The 17,355-nt window shown below is 35.3% G+C and overlaps 1 protein-coding gene across 5 annotated transcripts in view; it reads left to right on the top strand.

Moving 5' to 3' along the window:
* The window catches only part of BAIAP2 (BAR/IMD domain containing adaptor protein 2), a 173,018-nt gene that overhangs the window by 25,543 nt on the left and 130,120 nt on the right, over positions 1-17,355 (top strand). For all 5 annotated transcript variants that reach the window (XM_031965612.1, XM_031965610.1, XM_031965613.1 and 2 more), the window contains exon 2: positions 14,648-14,723. In XM_031965612.1, coding sequence (XP_031821472.1) covers positions 14,648-14,723 — 76 coding nt within the window. The remainder of the gene's footprint in view (positions 1-14,647; positions 14,724-17,355) is intronic.

Genomic DNA, 17,355 nt, shown 5'->3' on the forward strand with positions numbered 1-17,355 from the left:
TCCGAAAGACCTAAGTTCAAATTCAGATGCTAGCTTCCTGATTCTAAGCAAATCATTTAGCCTCTGTCTGCCTCCTTCCACTGGAGAAGGAAATGGCAAACCCTCTTAGTATCCTTGCCAAGAAAATCCCATGCACAGCATTGGTGTGCTGTGGTCCATGAAGAACTGGACACAAATGACTAACTGAACAGTATCTCTTTGCTTTTCTGGACTTCAATCTTGTTTGGACCAGAACTGCAGGGTAACTATATTTTTCTTTCTAAGTTTTTGGTGGCATCCACTAACCTTTCATGACAACTAGAGAGAGAAAAGGGGGGACAGAGTTGCAAATCTAGCCTGGTTCATTTTTCTCATGATGGGTGTGGACTTGACCTTGCCGTTTTATTTCCTGAATCTTATAGAGAATCATTAAAATCCTAGTTGTGGGATGAAAGTACTTCGGGTGAAGAATAAAACTTTTCTCTTGTGTATATTGTGAGAGCTCCCTTAACTAAATTATTTACGTGGAAATCAAATAAAGTATGCCTATTGGGCCTGTGATTCAGGGCTTCACAAGTACTTTTCTGGTGTTGCAATAAAATCCTTATTGATTTCCACCAGTATTGGGTCGAGTCCTTGCTTTCTATCCTTCCCTGCAGAAGTCCTGGCCAGATTTTTGCCGGGTAAACATTGACCAGTGTTGTGGAATGATTGGAGGAACCTGGGTGTCTAATTGCAGAAGTTTGCAGGATCCTGGTGACACCAACAATGGGTACTACTGTGTAACAGGTTGTCATATGGGAGGGTGGCCTTGGGGGGAAGGGAATAAGAAGAGCCATTCTCACAAACTGATGAGTTTTGCAAATAGCTCGCTGGATTTTGGTGGTGAACAGTTGTGGCTTTCTACAGAACAGATCTCCCTTAAGTTTGTAGCATGTGGTGATATGTGTGACAGAGGACATTTTCCTGACCGAGAGCTTATTTCTTCTTGAGTGATCATATGGGACAATTAAGGAATGAGGAAGGGACAAGAGTCCCTTTCTCAGAAAACTGCAAGAGGGATTTCTTGGGTGGTTGATGAAGGAGGCTTTTCAGGTCTTCTTCTCCCCTCTCCCCAGATTCCCTTTCCTAAGACCACATAGTAGTGCCCACTTCCCTGTTTCCATCTCTCATTTCTTCTTCCCCCAGAAACTTTGCTTTGTGCACGCGCGCGCGCACACACACACACACACACACACACGGCGGGATTTGGCTTCAGAGAGCTGAGGAACCTTCAGAGAGGATCACAGCAGAAGCCCTAAAACCTTGGGGTGGGGGATGGTGCTAAGTTTAGAGAGAGGAAATGGATCTTCCTTTGGCATTTTCCATGCAGTTAGGATCAGTCCCCTTCAGCCTTTTAAAAAAAAACCTTTAGCCTTTCTATGAAGAAAAGTGTGGGAGGGGAGGGGAGGCAAAGGAACACCAAGGGTGACCATTTCCTTTTGCCAGCAAAGAAACTTCACTTTTTTTGTTAGCCGCTGCTGTGGCCCTGCCAGGAAAACCACTGGAGAAAGGCCATCAGTGTGGAATACATGTGGAAAATAAACAGAATTCCTCAAGTGGCAAACATCAAAACTTAGCCTGTGATTACAGAAGGGGAGGACCAGGAGAAGGAGGGAGTGGAGGGGGGTGGGGTGGGGGTGTTATGTGGTGGAGTATGTAGGCATTTAAAAAAAAAATCAGTGACAGCTAAAGGAAATGAAAATGTTCATATTCTTCAAAGTAGCTAGACCGGGAACAGCCAGGACTGAAATGCTTCAGGCGGAAAAGATTTCTGGAGTGTTTGGCCAGCCTTCTGTGAGGTGACAGATGTTTAATCAATTTATTAGACATTGGGTGGTTGCCTGGCTAGTGAAAGTGGGAAGGGGTTCTCTATCCCTTCTGTTCTTTTTTTGTTCTCATCCTCGCCCAAGAATAGGAAATGAAGGGGCTTGGTGCTGAAAGACTTATATTTCTGTATCTTCTAGTGGACTCAATCGATACTTTTCCATCCATTAAGATATGGTATAGGATAGTTTATTGTGGCACAAATTCAAATACTCGAGTCCACTAGGAGAAAAAATGGCAGGAGGGTGGGAGCAGAGAGACAAGAAATCAGAGTTGTTGGCATTAGCAAAGTGAAGAGCCTAGACCACATAATCTTGAGCCCAGCTTTGATGGGCTGTGGTTCTATGATTCTAACTATGTCTTAGAGATGAAGAGGCTATATCTGTGGGAGGGCTAGACTTGGAGCAAAGGGACTAGGGGATTTAATTAATCCCATCTCTGCCACTTAGGAACTGCTTGACTATAGGCAGGGAAATTTAAACCTCAATTTCTTCATCTATACCTCACAAGTCATTATGAGCAAAGTCCTTTTTTTTTTCTTTTCTAAAATAGCACTGAATAAATGTGAGTTGTCATTATTAGCAACATTAATATTATCACAACAATATCATTGTAAACAGGATGGAGATTGTCTTTCTGTTTCATTGATACTATTACTACTACCTAACAATCAAGTAGCATTTTATCATCTTACAAGTACATGAACTCATTTGAGCCTAAAAACCCTGAAAAGTATCTTTTATAGACATAATAATAATGTAATAATAATAATAACTAGCATTTATATAGCCCTTATTATGTGCCAAGCACTGTGATAAGCACTGAACATAGTGTATCTTATTTGATCCTCTCAACAACCCTGGGAGGTAGGTAATATTATTATCTTCATCTTTAAGATGGAGAAACTGAGGCAGGCAGAGGTTTGATTTGTCCAGGGTGCCATAGAAACTAAAGGTCTTGATGCTGAATTTGACTCAGATCTTCTTGACCCTAGCCTAGGCACAGTACACAGAGCATCACCTACCTAACTAGATAAAGAGATTTTGGCTCAGAAAGTTTGAAAGACTTGCTTATGGTGTCCTATAATCTGAACCAGGTCTTCTTGATTCCAAGACTCGTACTCCTTTCACTGCTCCATGCTCTAGTGCCTAAAGTGCATTGTTATAATCATAAATATTATTGAACAAATAAGTTATGCATCATAATATAGCAGGGGCAAAACCTGTAATATTAGACAACTTGATATGGGTTCCCTGACTTTATCCAAATAATTTATTTGCATAAGTATAGCGAGATATTACATAAAAGAGTTTTAACAGTCCCCAGTGGTTGCTCACATTCTCAAATTGCCAGGCTAAATGTTAATGCCCAGAGAGTAACATAGAATGGAAAATAAACAAGAATGTAAATTCTATAGAATAGGTAATCTTCATGTATTCTTATAAGCTACAAGATCCTGGAAGCTCTCCATTGTGATTCAGACTCCCAGCAGGGCATAATGTCTCACTGTGTCTTGGCTTTGAATTTCTTTGCATATGCTCAGATGAAGTCCAAATGGCCTTTTTTCAAAGTTTCCTCCCCTTCCCTTTACTAATTGTTGTGTGTATGTGTTTTTTTTTTTCCCCCATATGCCCTTTGGTAATGACATGATAAAAAGAGGAAAACCAAAGCAATTCTTTTATTCCAGTTCTTCTGGAGCCCTGACTATAAATATAAAAAAATTTTGGTGTAGCCAAGCTAAGTACATCGTTATTTTTCAGTAAGAGCTGCAAAGTGTTGTAGTAGTTACAGTGCTGTGCCTGGAGTTAGAAAAACTCAACTTCGTGAGTTCAGATCTGGCCTCAGATACTTGCCAGTTGTATAACTCTGGGCAAGTCATTTAACCGTGTTGCTCAGCTTCCTCACTTGTAAAAAGAGCTGGAAAAAGAAGTGGCAAAGCACTATGATATCTTTGCCAAGAAATCACCAAAAGGATCATACCAACAAAACTTTCTCTAGCAGACTCATAAGAGAAAGCTCTGATTGAAAGGGATCAGTCATTGCTGATTATCATAATTGTGTTTTTACTTCTCTGATTTTCTTCTTGGGATTGGGGGATGACAACTATCACTACTAGAAAATTTGCTTTCAGGAAGTAACTGAGAACTATTGTTTTTCTCCTTTCCCTTTACTTTTTCTTGACATCCCTTTAACTCCTTTGTTCAATCAATGTCATCCAAAGTGATAGGACCATAAAGACAAAGACAAAAAAGCCCCAATGTACCTGCCTTCACAGAACTTACATTTTTCAAGCCATTCTCCAATTAATAAATGGTCAAAGAATATGAACAGCCAATTTTCAGATGAAGAAATCGAAACTATTTGTAGTCACATGAAAAAGTGCTCCAAATCCCTACTGATCAGAGAAATACAAATTAAGACAAACTCTGAGATACCACTACACACCTGTCAGATTGGCTAAGATGACAGGAAAAGATAATGTGCAATGTTGGAGGGGATGTGGGAAAACTGCGACACTGATACATTGTTGGTGGAATTGTGAACAGGTCTAACCATTCTGGAGAACAATCTGGAACTATGCTCAAAAAGTTATCAAACTATGCATACCCTTTGATCCAGCAGTGTTTCTACTGGGCTTATATCCCAAAGAGATCTTAAAGAAGGGAAAGAGACCTCTATGTGCCAAAATGTGTTTGTAGTGGCTAGAAACTGGAATTTGAATGGATGCCCATCAATTGGAGAATGGCTGAATAAATTATGGTATATGAATATTATGGAATATTATTGTTCTGTAAGAAACGACCAGCAGAATGATCTCAGAGAGGTCTGGAGAGACTTACATGAACTGATGCTGAGTGAAATGAGCAGGACCAGGAGATCATTATACATGACAACAACAAGATTATACAATGATCCATTCTTATGGACGTGGTTTTCTTCAACCAATTCCAATTGTTCAGTGATGGAGAGAGCCATCTACACCCAGAGAAAGGCCTGTGGGAGCTGAGTGTGGACCACAACATAGCATTCTCACTCTTTCTGTTGTTGTTTGCTTGCATTTTGTTTTCTTTCCCAGTTTTTTTTTTTCCTTCTTGATCTGATTTTTCTTGTGCAGCATGATAACTGTATAAATATGTATACATATATTGGATTTAACATATATTTTAACATATTTAACATGTATTGGGCTATCTGCCATCTTGGGGAGAGGGTGGGGGGAAGGAGGAGATAATTGGGAACAGAAAGCTTTGCAAGGGTCAATGTTGAAAAACTATCCATGCATGTTTTACAAAAGCTTTAATTTAAAAAAAAAAAGAACATATTCTGCTGTGGGTTGCAAAGATGTATACATGTGATCTTTTGAGTTCCACTTTACAACAGAGATAGCAACAGAGGTTTCTGGCTCCATGTGAACATCCTTGAAGTATGCTAGGAGTGCATTCCCTGAATAGGGGACAACCCATTCAAAGGCTTAGGGGTGGGAGATAGTGGACTACATTTGGGAAACATTCAACAGGGCATTTGAGTAGGAAAATAAGAGTGAATGAATGGGGAGTCATGATGAAAGTTTTTAAAAGGAACTTTATTAGGAACCCAGAGAAAAACAAAACCAAAAAAAGTCTAGAAAGCGACAAGTTAACAGAACATTTCTATTAATAAGGAAACTATAGTCTAGCCTCAGATTAATTTGCCCAGCACAGTTTATCATGTACCTAATCTCAAATTCCTTTTCATAGGATGAGGATTTAGAAAAGGGAGGAAGCTTGTTCTAGTCTCATTCTATAAATGAGGAGACTGATAAATGTATTTTAACTTTTAATTTTTTTAAACAACCTTGTGAGGTAGGCAGACTAATTATTACTTGCCTCCGTTTTACAGAAACTAAGGCTTAGCTAAATGATTTATTCACCATCATACAGGTAGGAATGTCTTGAGATTCAAACGCTTTCTCGTAATTTAGTCCTGGTATCTTTCCACTAGAATCTGAACTCAGCCTCTTTAATGGTCTTATAGCCTCAGTTGGATTCCAGCATCCCCAGAGGCCTCTTCCAAAGATTATTGATAGATTGCTTTTTCTCCTCAGGTTTCTAAAAGCATGTTACCTACTTCACTCTTGCTTTTCTTTTGCTTTGTACTTTCTATTAAGTTTCTATTTGGGGGTTTGGAAGATGCCTTTAGATTAGTTGTTCTTAATCTTTTTTATGTGTCATGAAACCTTTTGGGAATGTAGAGAGACCTTTGAACTCTCTTTCAAAATATAGTTTCTAAATGCCCCCCAAAAATGTGTTTGATTACAAAGGAACCCAAAAGTTAGTGAAAATTGAGATGTGATTTTTTTTCATCCAAATTTATAGACCTCAGCTCAAGAACTCTTGCTCAAGTTTTTAATTATCACAGAGCTCAGGTAACTGAAATATTTTACTCTTTTGTTTTTCATTCTTAAAATCCTGTTTTTATTGTTTTGAATTTGTAAATATTTACTAAATCAAACATCTCCAAATACATGGTAGAAGAGGAGAGGATTGGTTACAAAACTGCAAATCTCTATTATTATGTATGGCTTGCTTTTCTTTTTTAAGAATAAAACTTTTACTATATTATTTTCTAAGATATCCTGCTTCTTTGTGGACCCTTTTGGTTTCTTTCTGTACATTTTACCAATATTTCAATGATTCCCTCCCTCCCTTCCTCCCTCCCTTCTTTCTTCCCTTCCTCCCTTCTTCCCTTCCTTCCTTCTTTTCTCCCTTTCTTCTTTCCTCTTTCTCTTCCCTCTCCCCTTCCCCTCTCTTCTTTTCCTCCCTCGCCCTCCCCTCTTCTTTCCTTCGTTCCCTTTCTCCTTTCCTTCCTTCCTTTTTTTTTCTTGCTCTCTTCTTTCTTCCTCTTTCCCTCCCTCTCTCCCTCCTTCCTTCTTTTTCCTTTCCTTTAGCTTCTTTCCTTCTTTGTTTCTTTTCTTTCTTTCTTTCTTCCTCTCTTCCTCCCTAAACAAATTCCTACAGTGTTTATATCTGAAAATCTGTATCTTCTGCAACTTGAGTTAATTACCTCTCTGTCAGAAGAGCATGTTTCATTGTAGGCCATCTGGAATGTTGCCTTAATCACAGCTCTTTTTTTTAAAGTTTTCAGTTTTTGCAATGTTATCATCATATAAATTGAATATACCACAATCTGTTTAACTTTTCCCAGTTACTAGGTACTTCCTTACTTTCCAGTTCTTTCCTCTACAAAAAGGACTGCTATAATTTTTTTTGTAAATATGGGTCCTTTTTCTATTTCTTTGATCTCTTTGGGGTATAGTGGTATTTTAGATCAAAGGCATAGTTGTAAATTGCTTTCCAGAATGGCTAGCCCTTTTGATAACTCTATCAAAAATGCACTAATATGTCTTGCCAAGGCCTCTACAACAATTGTAATTTTCCTTTTTTTGTCATCTTTGCTGATCTGATGGATATGAGAGGGAACATCTGAATTGTTTGAATTTGCATTTCTCTAATTATTAGTTATTTGTAGCATTTTTAAACATATGGGTTTTAATACCTTGAAATTACCTCTTCATATTATTTGATATTTATTAGGGAATGGTTCTTGTTCTTATAAAATTGAATTACTTCCTTATATATTTTGGATATGAAATCTTTATCATAGAAATCTACAAGGTTTTTTTTCCCCTTGGTAAGCTACTTCCCTTTAAATTTTAACGGAATTGATTGTGCAAATGCATATAAATTTTATATATTAAATTTTTTATCTTTCCTTTTATCTTCTCTGAGCCTCTCTATCTCTTCTTTGATCACAAACATTCTATCCATAGTTGCAAAAAGGATTTTATTTTCCTTGTTCCTCTAATTTGGTTATGATGTGACTTTTTGTAGTGTTTTGAGAGATTGTTTTATATTTGACTATTACCAGACTATTTTCCAGTTTTCCCCTGTAGTTTTTATCCCAGGATTTGAAATCTTTGAGTTTATCAAACTCTGTAGGCCTCTCTGTTCATTTTCCTCTGCACATTGTGTACCTAATCTGTTCTATTAATCAACTTTTGGATTTTTAACTAGTATCAAGATAGTTTTGATGATTACTGCTTTGGAGTATATTTGAGTATTGATATTGATATTGAGTATTTGAGTATTGATATTGATAGGTTCCTCTGACTTCCTGCCTTTTTTCATTATTTTTCTCAAGATTCTTGACCTATTTTTCTTTTTAGATGAAATTTATTGTTTTTTTTCTAACACTATGAAATGATCTTTTGGAAGTTTGGTATTACAATAAAACAATAAAGGAAATATTTGATTTTTCTTATATTAAACCTGGTTTATTCATGAGTAGTTAATATTTCTCAAATTATTTAGATCTATATTTGTATAAAGAATGTTTCATAGTTATAGTCATATAGTTATTATGTGTCTCCATAGATAAAAGTCTAAATATTTTATATATTATGCAGTTATTTTGAATGTAATTTATATTTTCCTGCTTGGTTTTGTTGGTAACATTCAAAAATGCTGATGATTCATGAGCATTTATTTTGTTTTAGTTAGTTTTAGCTGACTCTTGATTCTCTAGATAAAACATCATATCATCTGCCTAAGTAATAGTTTTGCTTCCTCTTTTCCTATGCTTATTCCCTAGATTTCTTTTTTTTTTATATTGCTTTACTAGCATTTCTAGAATTTTATTAAGTAATAGAAGTGATAATGGAACATCCTTGTTTTGCCTTTGATCTTAATGGAAAGTCCATTAGCCTTTCTCCATTACATTTTGGGAGCCATGATGTTGGTTCTTGATAATAAAGAAAGATCCCTTTTCTTATGCTTTCTAGTTTCTTTGTTTTTTAATAATAGAAAATGAGTGTTGGTTTTATCATAAGTCTTTTAAGCATTTATTGACATAATCATGAGCTTTTAAAATTATTTTTGTTATTAATATGTATTATTATATCTATGATTTTCTTTATGCCTAACCAATCCTGCATTCTTTGTATAAATCAACCTGATCATAATATATAATTTCTAAAATATCTTTTAGTACCAAAATATTTGATAATATTTTTGTACCTTTGTTAATTAGATATATTGTTCTGTGGTATTTTTTCTTTTGCTTTGGTTCTCTCTCATTTACATATTAAGACCGTATTTGTATTATTAAAAAGAATTTGGAAGAATTCCTTATTACTATTACTTATTACTATTTTGCAAAAACTTTACAACTAATATTGTGGATTAATTGCTCTCTGAATATTTTTTATAATTTACTTGTAAATCCATTTGGCCTTTTTTTCCTTTGGGAGTTCATATATTTCTTGCTTAATTTATTATTATTTTTTTGATATTGGGTTATTTAAGCAATCTATTTCATTCTGTTAATCTAACTTTCTATTTTTGGAAATAATCAGCCATTTCATCTAAGTTTTGTAACATAATTGGGCAGAATATTTTCTGATTGTTTCTTTTATTTTATCTCCAATAATGTAAATCCCCCAAAATGATTTGGTTTTCTTCTCTTTTAAAATTTAGATGATTAACTTAAGAAAATTAAGCCTCTAATTTTATTTATCAATTTATGAAGTTGAGATAGAGTTTGCTTTCAATTTTGTCCATCTATTTGATTTTCAGTATTTTTATTTCAATATTCGATTTTAGAAAAAGAATCAAATCCCTTCATTTTTATATAACAAAATGCTATTATTAAAATAATTTAAAGTAGTAACAGAACATTGATAGTAGGAAAGGGCATTTCTGTCATATATCTGGATGATAGAATAGAGTTGTTGTCACTTTGGAAATGTTACATATAAATTTAATCTTTAAGGTTAAATAATCCTTTTCAGAGTCTTTTTATTGAATATGATTTTCATTATATTGTGCTTAGAAAATTGTGTTTGATATTTATTTTTATATTTGTAAAGTTTTCAAAGTTTAAAATGTTTATGATCAGTTTTTGTAAAGGTTTTATGTACAATTTCCTCTTTTCTTATTTAGGAATCACAAGACATCTCTCATATATAACTTTTAAAATTCTACTTAGGTCCTTTGCTTTTTTTCTTGTTTATCTTTGTGTTAAATTTGTCTAGGTCCAAAAAGGATATATTGATGTCTATATGTTTATTGTCAATTTATTCTTGAAATTTAATGAACTTTTCCCTTACATTTTGAGATGCTTTGCCATTTGGTGCATTATATATTAGATATTGATATTGGTTCATTATTTATGGTGCCTTTTTATATAATGTAGCTTTCCTGCTTATCACATTTTATCCTGTCTGGTTTTTACTATTACCTTGTCTGAAATCATATTGTTCCTTTTGCTTTTTTTTTTTTATTAAAGATTTTTATTTTCAAAACATATGCATGGATAATTGTTCACACTGACCCTTGCAAAACCTTATGTTCCAAATTTCCTCCCTTCTCCCCACCCTACATGGCAAGTAAGCCAATATATGTTAAACATGGTAAAAATATATGTTAAATCCAATATATGTATACATATTTATACAATTATCTTGCCGCACAAGAAAAATCAGATCAAAAAGGGAAAAAATGAGAGAACAAAATGCAAGCAAACAACAAAAAGAGTGAAAATATTATGTTATGATCTCTTGCTTTTTGTAGTTTATACTTATTCTGTTTTCTGTATTTTATGTTCCATTGTAATTGGATCATTCGATAATTCCCAAACTTATCTATTCTTAGACAAGAATCTTTTCATATTTATAATTGTTGACATTCTCAGTTTTTTTTTTTCCCAAGGTATAGCTCAGCTAATGGCTTCTTAGCTCTCCCCAAATGGAAGTGATCTCTTTTGACTCAGCCTACTATGTTTGACCCTCTTCCATATGCTTAGCTTGTATAATTACTACTTGACTGGATGTCTTTCCCTCACCAAACCATAAATCTCTGAGAGTAAAAACTATTTTTTTCATTCTTCCATCTCCAGTGGCTAGCAGAGTACATTATACATAGCAGGTGTTATTGCTGGTTGACTTAAATATTTATAGTGAATGGATCATATTTTTCCCAGCTCAGATTTTTAGTCCCCCAGCTTTCAAAGCCTTTTCTAAAGTCCAACCTCTACATTTTTATAGTTAAGAAAATATATTATTAAAAATATAAAGTTGTAATACACCATTTCTTTTAAGAGTAGAAAAGGGGATTTCTGCCATATATCCTTGTAATGAATGGAAATGTCATGTTACACCACTGAGGCAAATCTATTCAAATCTCTATTCTTCCAGGAGTTTGATAATTAAAAAGAATTATAATGACTAAGTTTAACACTGAAGAAAGATGAGAAAATGTATATCTATAGACTCTCTTGTCACTGAAAAAGTGCGACTATGGATTATGGATTGTGAAACACTGCATGTACTATGATACATAGTTTTGTTGAACTGTTCACTTCCCTTTTAAAAAATTCATTGTTACAAAAAAAGGTTCTTTGGGAAAAGAGTGGGGAGGGATTTTTTGGAAATGCAAATAATAGAAAAAGAAAAGCGCAAGAAAGATAAATATGAATATAAGTTTTATGTGAATTTAAAATAAAAATCTACCCCCCATATAAGTAACATCAGGGCTCCCTGTGATACTGTGTGTGGGTGTAGTTTTTTTTTGGGGGGGGGAGCATGCTTGCTGATCAGTGTTATAACCCTTCTCTTACTAAGTTCTTAGATCTCTTGCTTTTGTTTTAGAATGAGACAATAACACGTACATTTGGACTTCATAAATACTATATAGCCTATAGCCTTTTAGTTTGGGTAATGTTGAAAATGATGAAACTTTTCCAGTGTCAGAATGGAAACCTAGGAAATGTGGGGTTTAATAGGATCTAGAATGACTGAACATGGACTCAGGCTCTATTGACCTTAACCATGGAGAGTTGCCAACAACCCCTCTATCTTTTGCCCTATTTCAAGAGCCTGGGACCATTTTCACATGGCATTGTGTTCACCTCCCTTCAAAGGTCAGCTCTTGAACTTGTCTTGCTTTTAAGATGCCATAGTTACAGAGAGATTGAGTGACAGAGAAAAGAGTTGGATGACCCATTCATAGCCAGCAGTCTAAGTATTGAACAAAAGGTCTATTCTTTGGGCTTGGGGGTGGGGATGGATAGACCTTTTTCTTCTGGGGAAAAAAGCAGCATTTTTCCATGCTGCTTTTTCCATTAATAAAGAAGTAACCTCCAGCATCCAGAAAATTGTATTATGTTTTATTTGGTGTATCTTCCCTCTTCCATATTCCTGCTTTTCTCCCACACCCCACACTTTTGTACATCTGGAGATTCAAGCTTTTGAGACACAATATTACTTAAGTTGCAGTAATGACAGTTTCCTGGCTGACTGGTCTCTCCACCCAGCAGTTTGTTTCCCAGTAGAGAGGTACCCTAATGGCATTTATCCAGGTGACAGTGATATTGGCTACATTTGAATCCTTCTTTCTGTCCCCACCCACTCACACCTGCATTCTTCCTGGATGATCTCTGCCAGTGAGTCTAAGGAAGTGAAACCTCAATGCTGGTTTCCATAGAGTCACTACATTCTGAGCATTGCCAGTTGTGGTGTCAGGGTAATCCACTGTGATTTACCACAGAAGGCTTTGGGTGTGTTTCACATCTGACATTCATGGCTTATTAAAGTTTGAAAAGAGAGATCCTTGATTGGTCCTCTTTCTCCTTCCTTCATGGGTTCCTTCCGATGTCCAAAAGCCCCAGAAATAGGCCAAGGTTATCCTAATATTCAAACCTTGCACACATACATAGCAGGGGCAAAATGAATGTGTTTTAAATTGACTTTAATGAACATTCCTATCTGTCTTTGGACTGGGAATCACTATCAGTTTTCATAATCCTTCTTGAAATGACTTGGTATTATTTTGAATTTAACATGTTCTGTTCACCCCTTCTCTCCCTTCCCCGCCCCCCAGCAATAAACTCCTTAAGGGCAGGGACTGTTTTGTTTTTGTCTTTGTATTTCTAGTGATTAGCATATTACTTTGTATAAAGTAGGCAATAAATACTGTGTCCCTAGTACAGGTTTAGCTTTCTTAACTCAGGAATATAAATACCACAAACTTATACAAATTGAAAGATTATTTATAAAAAATTTAAATATTGATATGTTTCTGTTTAAACTTCAGCACAACCACTGTCTTGTGTTATACAAATTGTTATATTGATTTTTGTAAAAACTTGCCAGCTGTTGCTGTAAAGCAACTGAAAGGATTGCAGTTATGATCCTAGCTTTCTCCAAATCCATACCTTTTGTCATTTCCATATGGCATCAATATTCTATTCACATACCATAATCCATTCCTTTTATTTTATGGATAAAGAATCTGAGAACAAGTGAGTTGACCAGAGTATATAGGTTGTAAGTAGCTGATTCATATTGAAACCCAGGTCCCTTTGATTCCAGCTTGGTTTGTGTTCTTTCTACTGTATTTATAAAGAGAAGGATTACTTACACTGATGCTGGCTGTTTCAGGTGGTTTGCTTATTTCATAATCCAGCTTTAAGATTACCCTAACAATCAATCTTGGATTGGCAGCTATTTGCTTTGCAGAACTATTTCTGTTACTGGAACTTTTATATTGGCCCAAAGAAGGGTGGGTTAATGGAGCAAGGACTACAGAAATGACTCTCTAGAGGTCTTGCCCTTCTAAATACCTTCTCTTCAGCATCTTTAAATACCCTCCTTTATTCTGTTGAGCTAATACAGCAGATTAGTGGGTAACAATGAAAGAATGGGAATAGAAGTGAGTGGGAAAGCTGGATATATGCTTGGCCTCACTGCTGAAATTGCTACCATAGTTCCAACCCACTAGGATCACTCCATTCTCAACAGTATTGTTCCCCTGATGTAGAATCTGCATTCATCACTTCATGCCTGGATTGTTGCAAGAGCCTGCTGGTTGACCTCCATGCCTCAAGTTTTTCTTCATGCCAAGCCATCATCCACTAAAATGCCAGGATGATTTCCTAAAATTCACTTCTGAGCATATCACCTCCTCCTCCAGCCTCTTTCTGTCCTCTTGGGTTAGACAAAATTCTGTGTGACATTTAAAGTTCTTCATAACCTGGATTCTTTCTACCTTTATACTCATCTTATACTTTATGTACCTCTAGATACATTGGACTACTTGCTGTTTCTTGCTTACAATAGTTTATCTCCCAGTTTTATGCCTTTCCACTTGATGTCCCTCATGGTTTGAGCACCATCTCTCATCATTTCCATTTCTAGACTTCGTGATTCGTTTGAGATTCAGCTCACTTTCCCATTCTGCTGACACCTTTCCTTTTAAAACTACCTTCCACTTACATTGTATATATATCTTATAAGTACATAGTTATTTGCATGTTGTTTCCTCCAATAGAATGTGTGCTCTTTGAGGGTTGGGATATATGCCTAGAGCTTATCACATTGTCTGGCTCATAGTAAGCTTTTAATGAATGCTTGTTAACTGAGTAAGGGACTAGCCACAATGGAATGTTTTGGTTTTCTGTATATAGGTAGTCTTCCTTTACATAAATATAGCCCTCTAATTTAAGATTATGTAATTCTAATTTATTGAGGCCATGGGGAAGGCCTCAGACTAAGGGAAGCATTAAGAGGGTTCCATGCCTGTGGAAGGAGAGGGCCCAGCATATGGTTCAAGGACTTTAGGGTCTTGATACAGAGAAATGAATGTATATCTTTTATTCTCTCTTCTCCCTTCTGCTTTCTCCTTTCTGACCAGAATTTGGTTTACTTCAGATAACAATATTTATCTAGGATATTAATGTTTTGCTTTCTTTCTCTGTGTCTTTACAGACAATTATGGAACAGTTCAACCCTAGCCTCAGGAACTTCATTTCCATGGGGAAGAACTATGAAAAAGCCCTGGCAGGTATGTCTAACTTCCCTGTCCCTCTATTATGAAGGTTCTGGGAGTGGATCTTTTGATGTTTCAGCATAGCTCTTGGTTGTCAGAAGGTAGACTTCAATGTTTCCAAGCTTCATTATTGACTGTCAAAGTATATCCTTTATTTCTCAAACAAAATGTCCAAAGGGGACATTTGAATGAAGGTACAGATGTCATATTTCATGGCATGTGAGCCTTGAAACTTGCCACAAAATCTGTTACCTGAAGAATATTGTTGTTAATATTGTTGTCCTCTGAAAATGCACTGAAATACAATAAAGCAGCATTTTTTTCCTAAAGGGAAAATTTAAAGCCATGTTAATCTTTTTTTAAAAAAGATACTATGGGGGTTTCTGCTTACCAAAAATATTTATGAAGAGGATAAGAATCTCATTCAAGAATGCTGAAAACATGAATTTAGAGGTAGAAGGGATCTTCCTTATTTTAGAAAGGAAGGAACAGGGGCCTGCAGAGAAGAAGCCATTTGATCAAGTCAGTTGATAGCTTAGCAGCCTTTGGGCTTGGAATGTGTAAATGTTAGATAATTATTCACTATATATTCACTTTAAGTTCAATGGGAATTCATGTTGTAGAATAAGTCTGGACTAGTAGCAAATGCTAGACTATTCTGTGAGTTTCTATTAGGCTTGAGAAAGACAAATTGACTCTTAGACTATCAGCATTCTTCTGGACTGGGCTTTTGGGAGGTTGAGAAAAAAGGGACAGTTTATGTACCATGTATATTCTAACATTGCGATGATAAGAGTAGTGTGTAAGTTCAATCATGATTTTTGAATTGTGAATAGCCACTGTCAGGATATAGGCTCTAGTACCTGGGCATTCCACCCAAGAGTCCAAGGTAGGGAAGCAGTGAGCAAAGCCTGACCATGGTACAAAGTTCCAGTCTAGAAAGTGAGGCTGAAAACATGAATAAACTGGGGAAAAACAACAAACAAACAAACAAAAAACCTTATATGCATTGAAGAAAGAATATATTTCACAGAATTCCAAGAGAAAACTGAAAAAAGGAGGAAATAACTTTACAATAATGGTAGGTAGAACTCCATGAAAAGAAATAGAATATCCACAAGAATTCCTAAGAGTGGGTCAAATAAATGAAAGATAAGCTGAAACAGATAATGAAATTAGAACTTTTAGAACGTAGTAAACAGAAGATGAAAAACCTTGTAGAAGTAGTAGACATCCTGAAAAATAAAAAGGAGTAAATAGAAATAGGAGAATAAATAAAAACTGAAAAAAATCTGAAGAATGTATGAAGTATGTATCAAAACAACAAATTTAGAAAACAGGAAAAAGAACAGATAATTTAAGAATCTTTGGCATTCTTGAAAATCATGATCAAACAAAAAAACTTGGACATTATATTTCAAGAAACCATAAACAAAAGATGTCCCAAGCTCTTAGAATCAGCAAAGTAAAACTAGAAAGAATACATGAATCAAAATCTCAGATTATTTACAGAAATGTAAGCCAAAATTCAGAGCTTCTAGGCCAAAGAGAAAATATTGTAGCCAACAAGAAAGAAAATTATCAAGTTTCAACAAATCATAGTTAAGAACACACAAGAGTCTGTAGCAGTTGGGATGAAGAAAAGGAAAGCTTGGAATAAGATATACAAAAAGGCAAAAAAGGGGCACACAGCCAAAAATAATTTGCATAATTGAGGAGGAAAAAATGTATCTTTAATAGATGATTTTCAAACATTCCTGTTGAAAAAAACCAGAGATAGGTAGAATTTTTGAAACATAAACACAGGAGACAAGGTAAGATTAGAAACAGAAATATATTTGAGTAATTTGAAGTAGTTAAATGATGGTCAAATGTTTCCATCCTAATAGTAAAGAGACCATTCTTCCTTCACAATCCTACCTTCTTCAAGTGTCAAAGATAGGGTAAAGAAAGACAACTGAAGAAATTGGATGTAGTTTTGCTCTGCTTGCTTTGAGAGACAGTAAAGGAACAGGAGAGAAAATGGAATAACTGGGTAAGAAGATGGAGAAATTTATTGTTGCACTTAATTGAAAGACCTTGGAAAAACATGCAGACATAGAGCATAGGAATCAGGGATGCCTATTTTTATGTGGATTAGGCAAAGAAAGGCTATCTTACCCTAAAACATTTGGTGTAGGACTACATTAAAGTCAATGTGAAAATAAATAGAAACAGAACAGAAGTGAGGAATTTAAGAGATAGTAATGTTGAGAGTAAATAGTCTCAAGAAATATAAATTTCAACTAAAGTCAGATAAAGGGTGAACTAAAAGGAGACCCAAATAATAATCTTATTTAGGGATTGAAGGCTGAGAGGAAGAGCAAAGGAACAGAATTAGATCATTCCAATTATAGATCACTGATGTTTATCCATTTTCTTTTATTTCTTCACTGTGTATGTATGTGTGTGTGTCTGTGTGTGTGTGTGTCTGTCTGTCTGTCTGTAAAGAGAGGAGTGGGAGCAAAGAGAAGACACTTTATTACAGAATATACTGTTAAGTGAAAGATACAACCAACAATTTTAACTGTGAATAGGATGAACTTTTCCATAAAATGGAGAAGTGTGGCAGATTGGATTAGAAAGAAGAATCTAAAGCTGTTTATAA

Source organism: Sarcophilus harrisii, chromosome 4, assembly GCF_902635505.1.
Source record: "Sarcophilus harrisii chromosome 4, mSarHar1.11, whole genome shotgun sequence".
Taxonomy (NCBI): domain Eukaryota; kingdom Metazoa; phylum Chordata; class Mammalia; order Dasyuromorphia; family Dasyuridae; genus Sarcophilus; species Sarcophilus harrisii.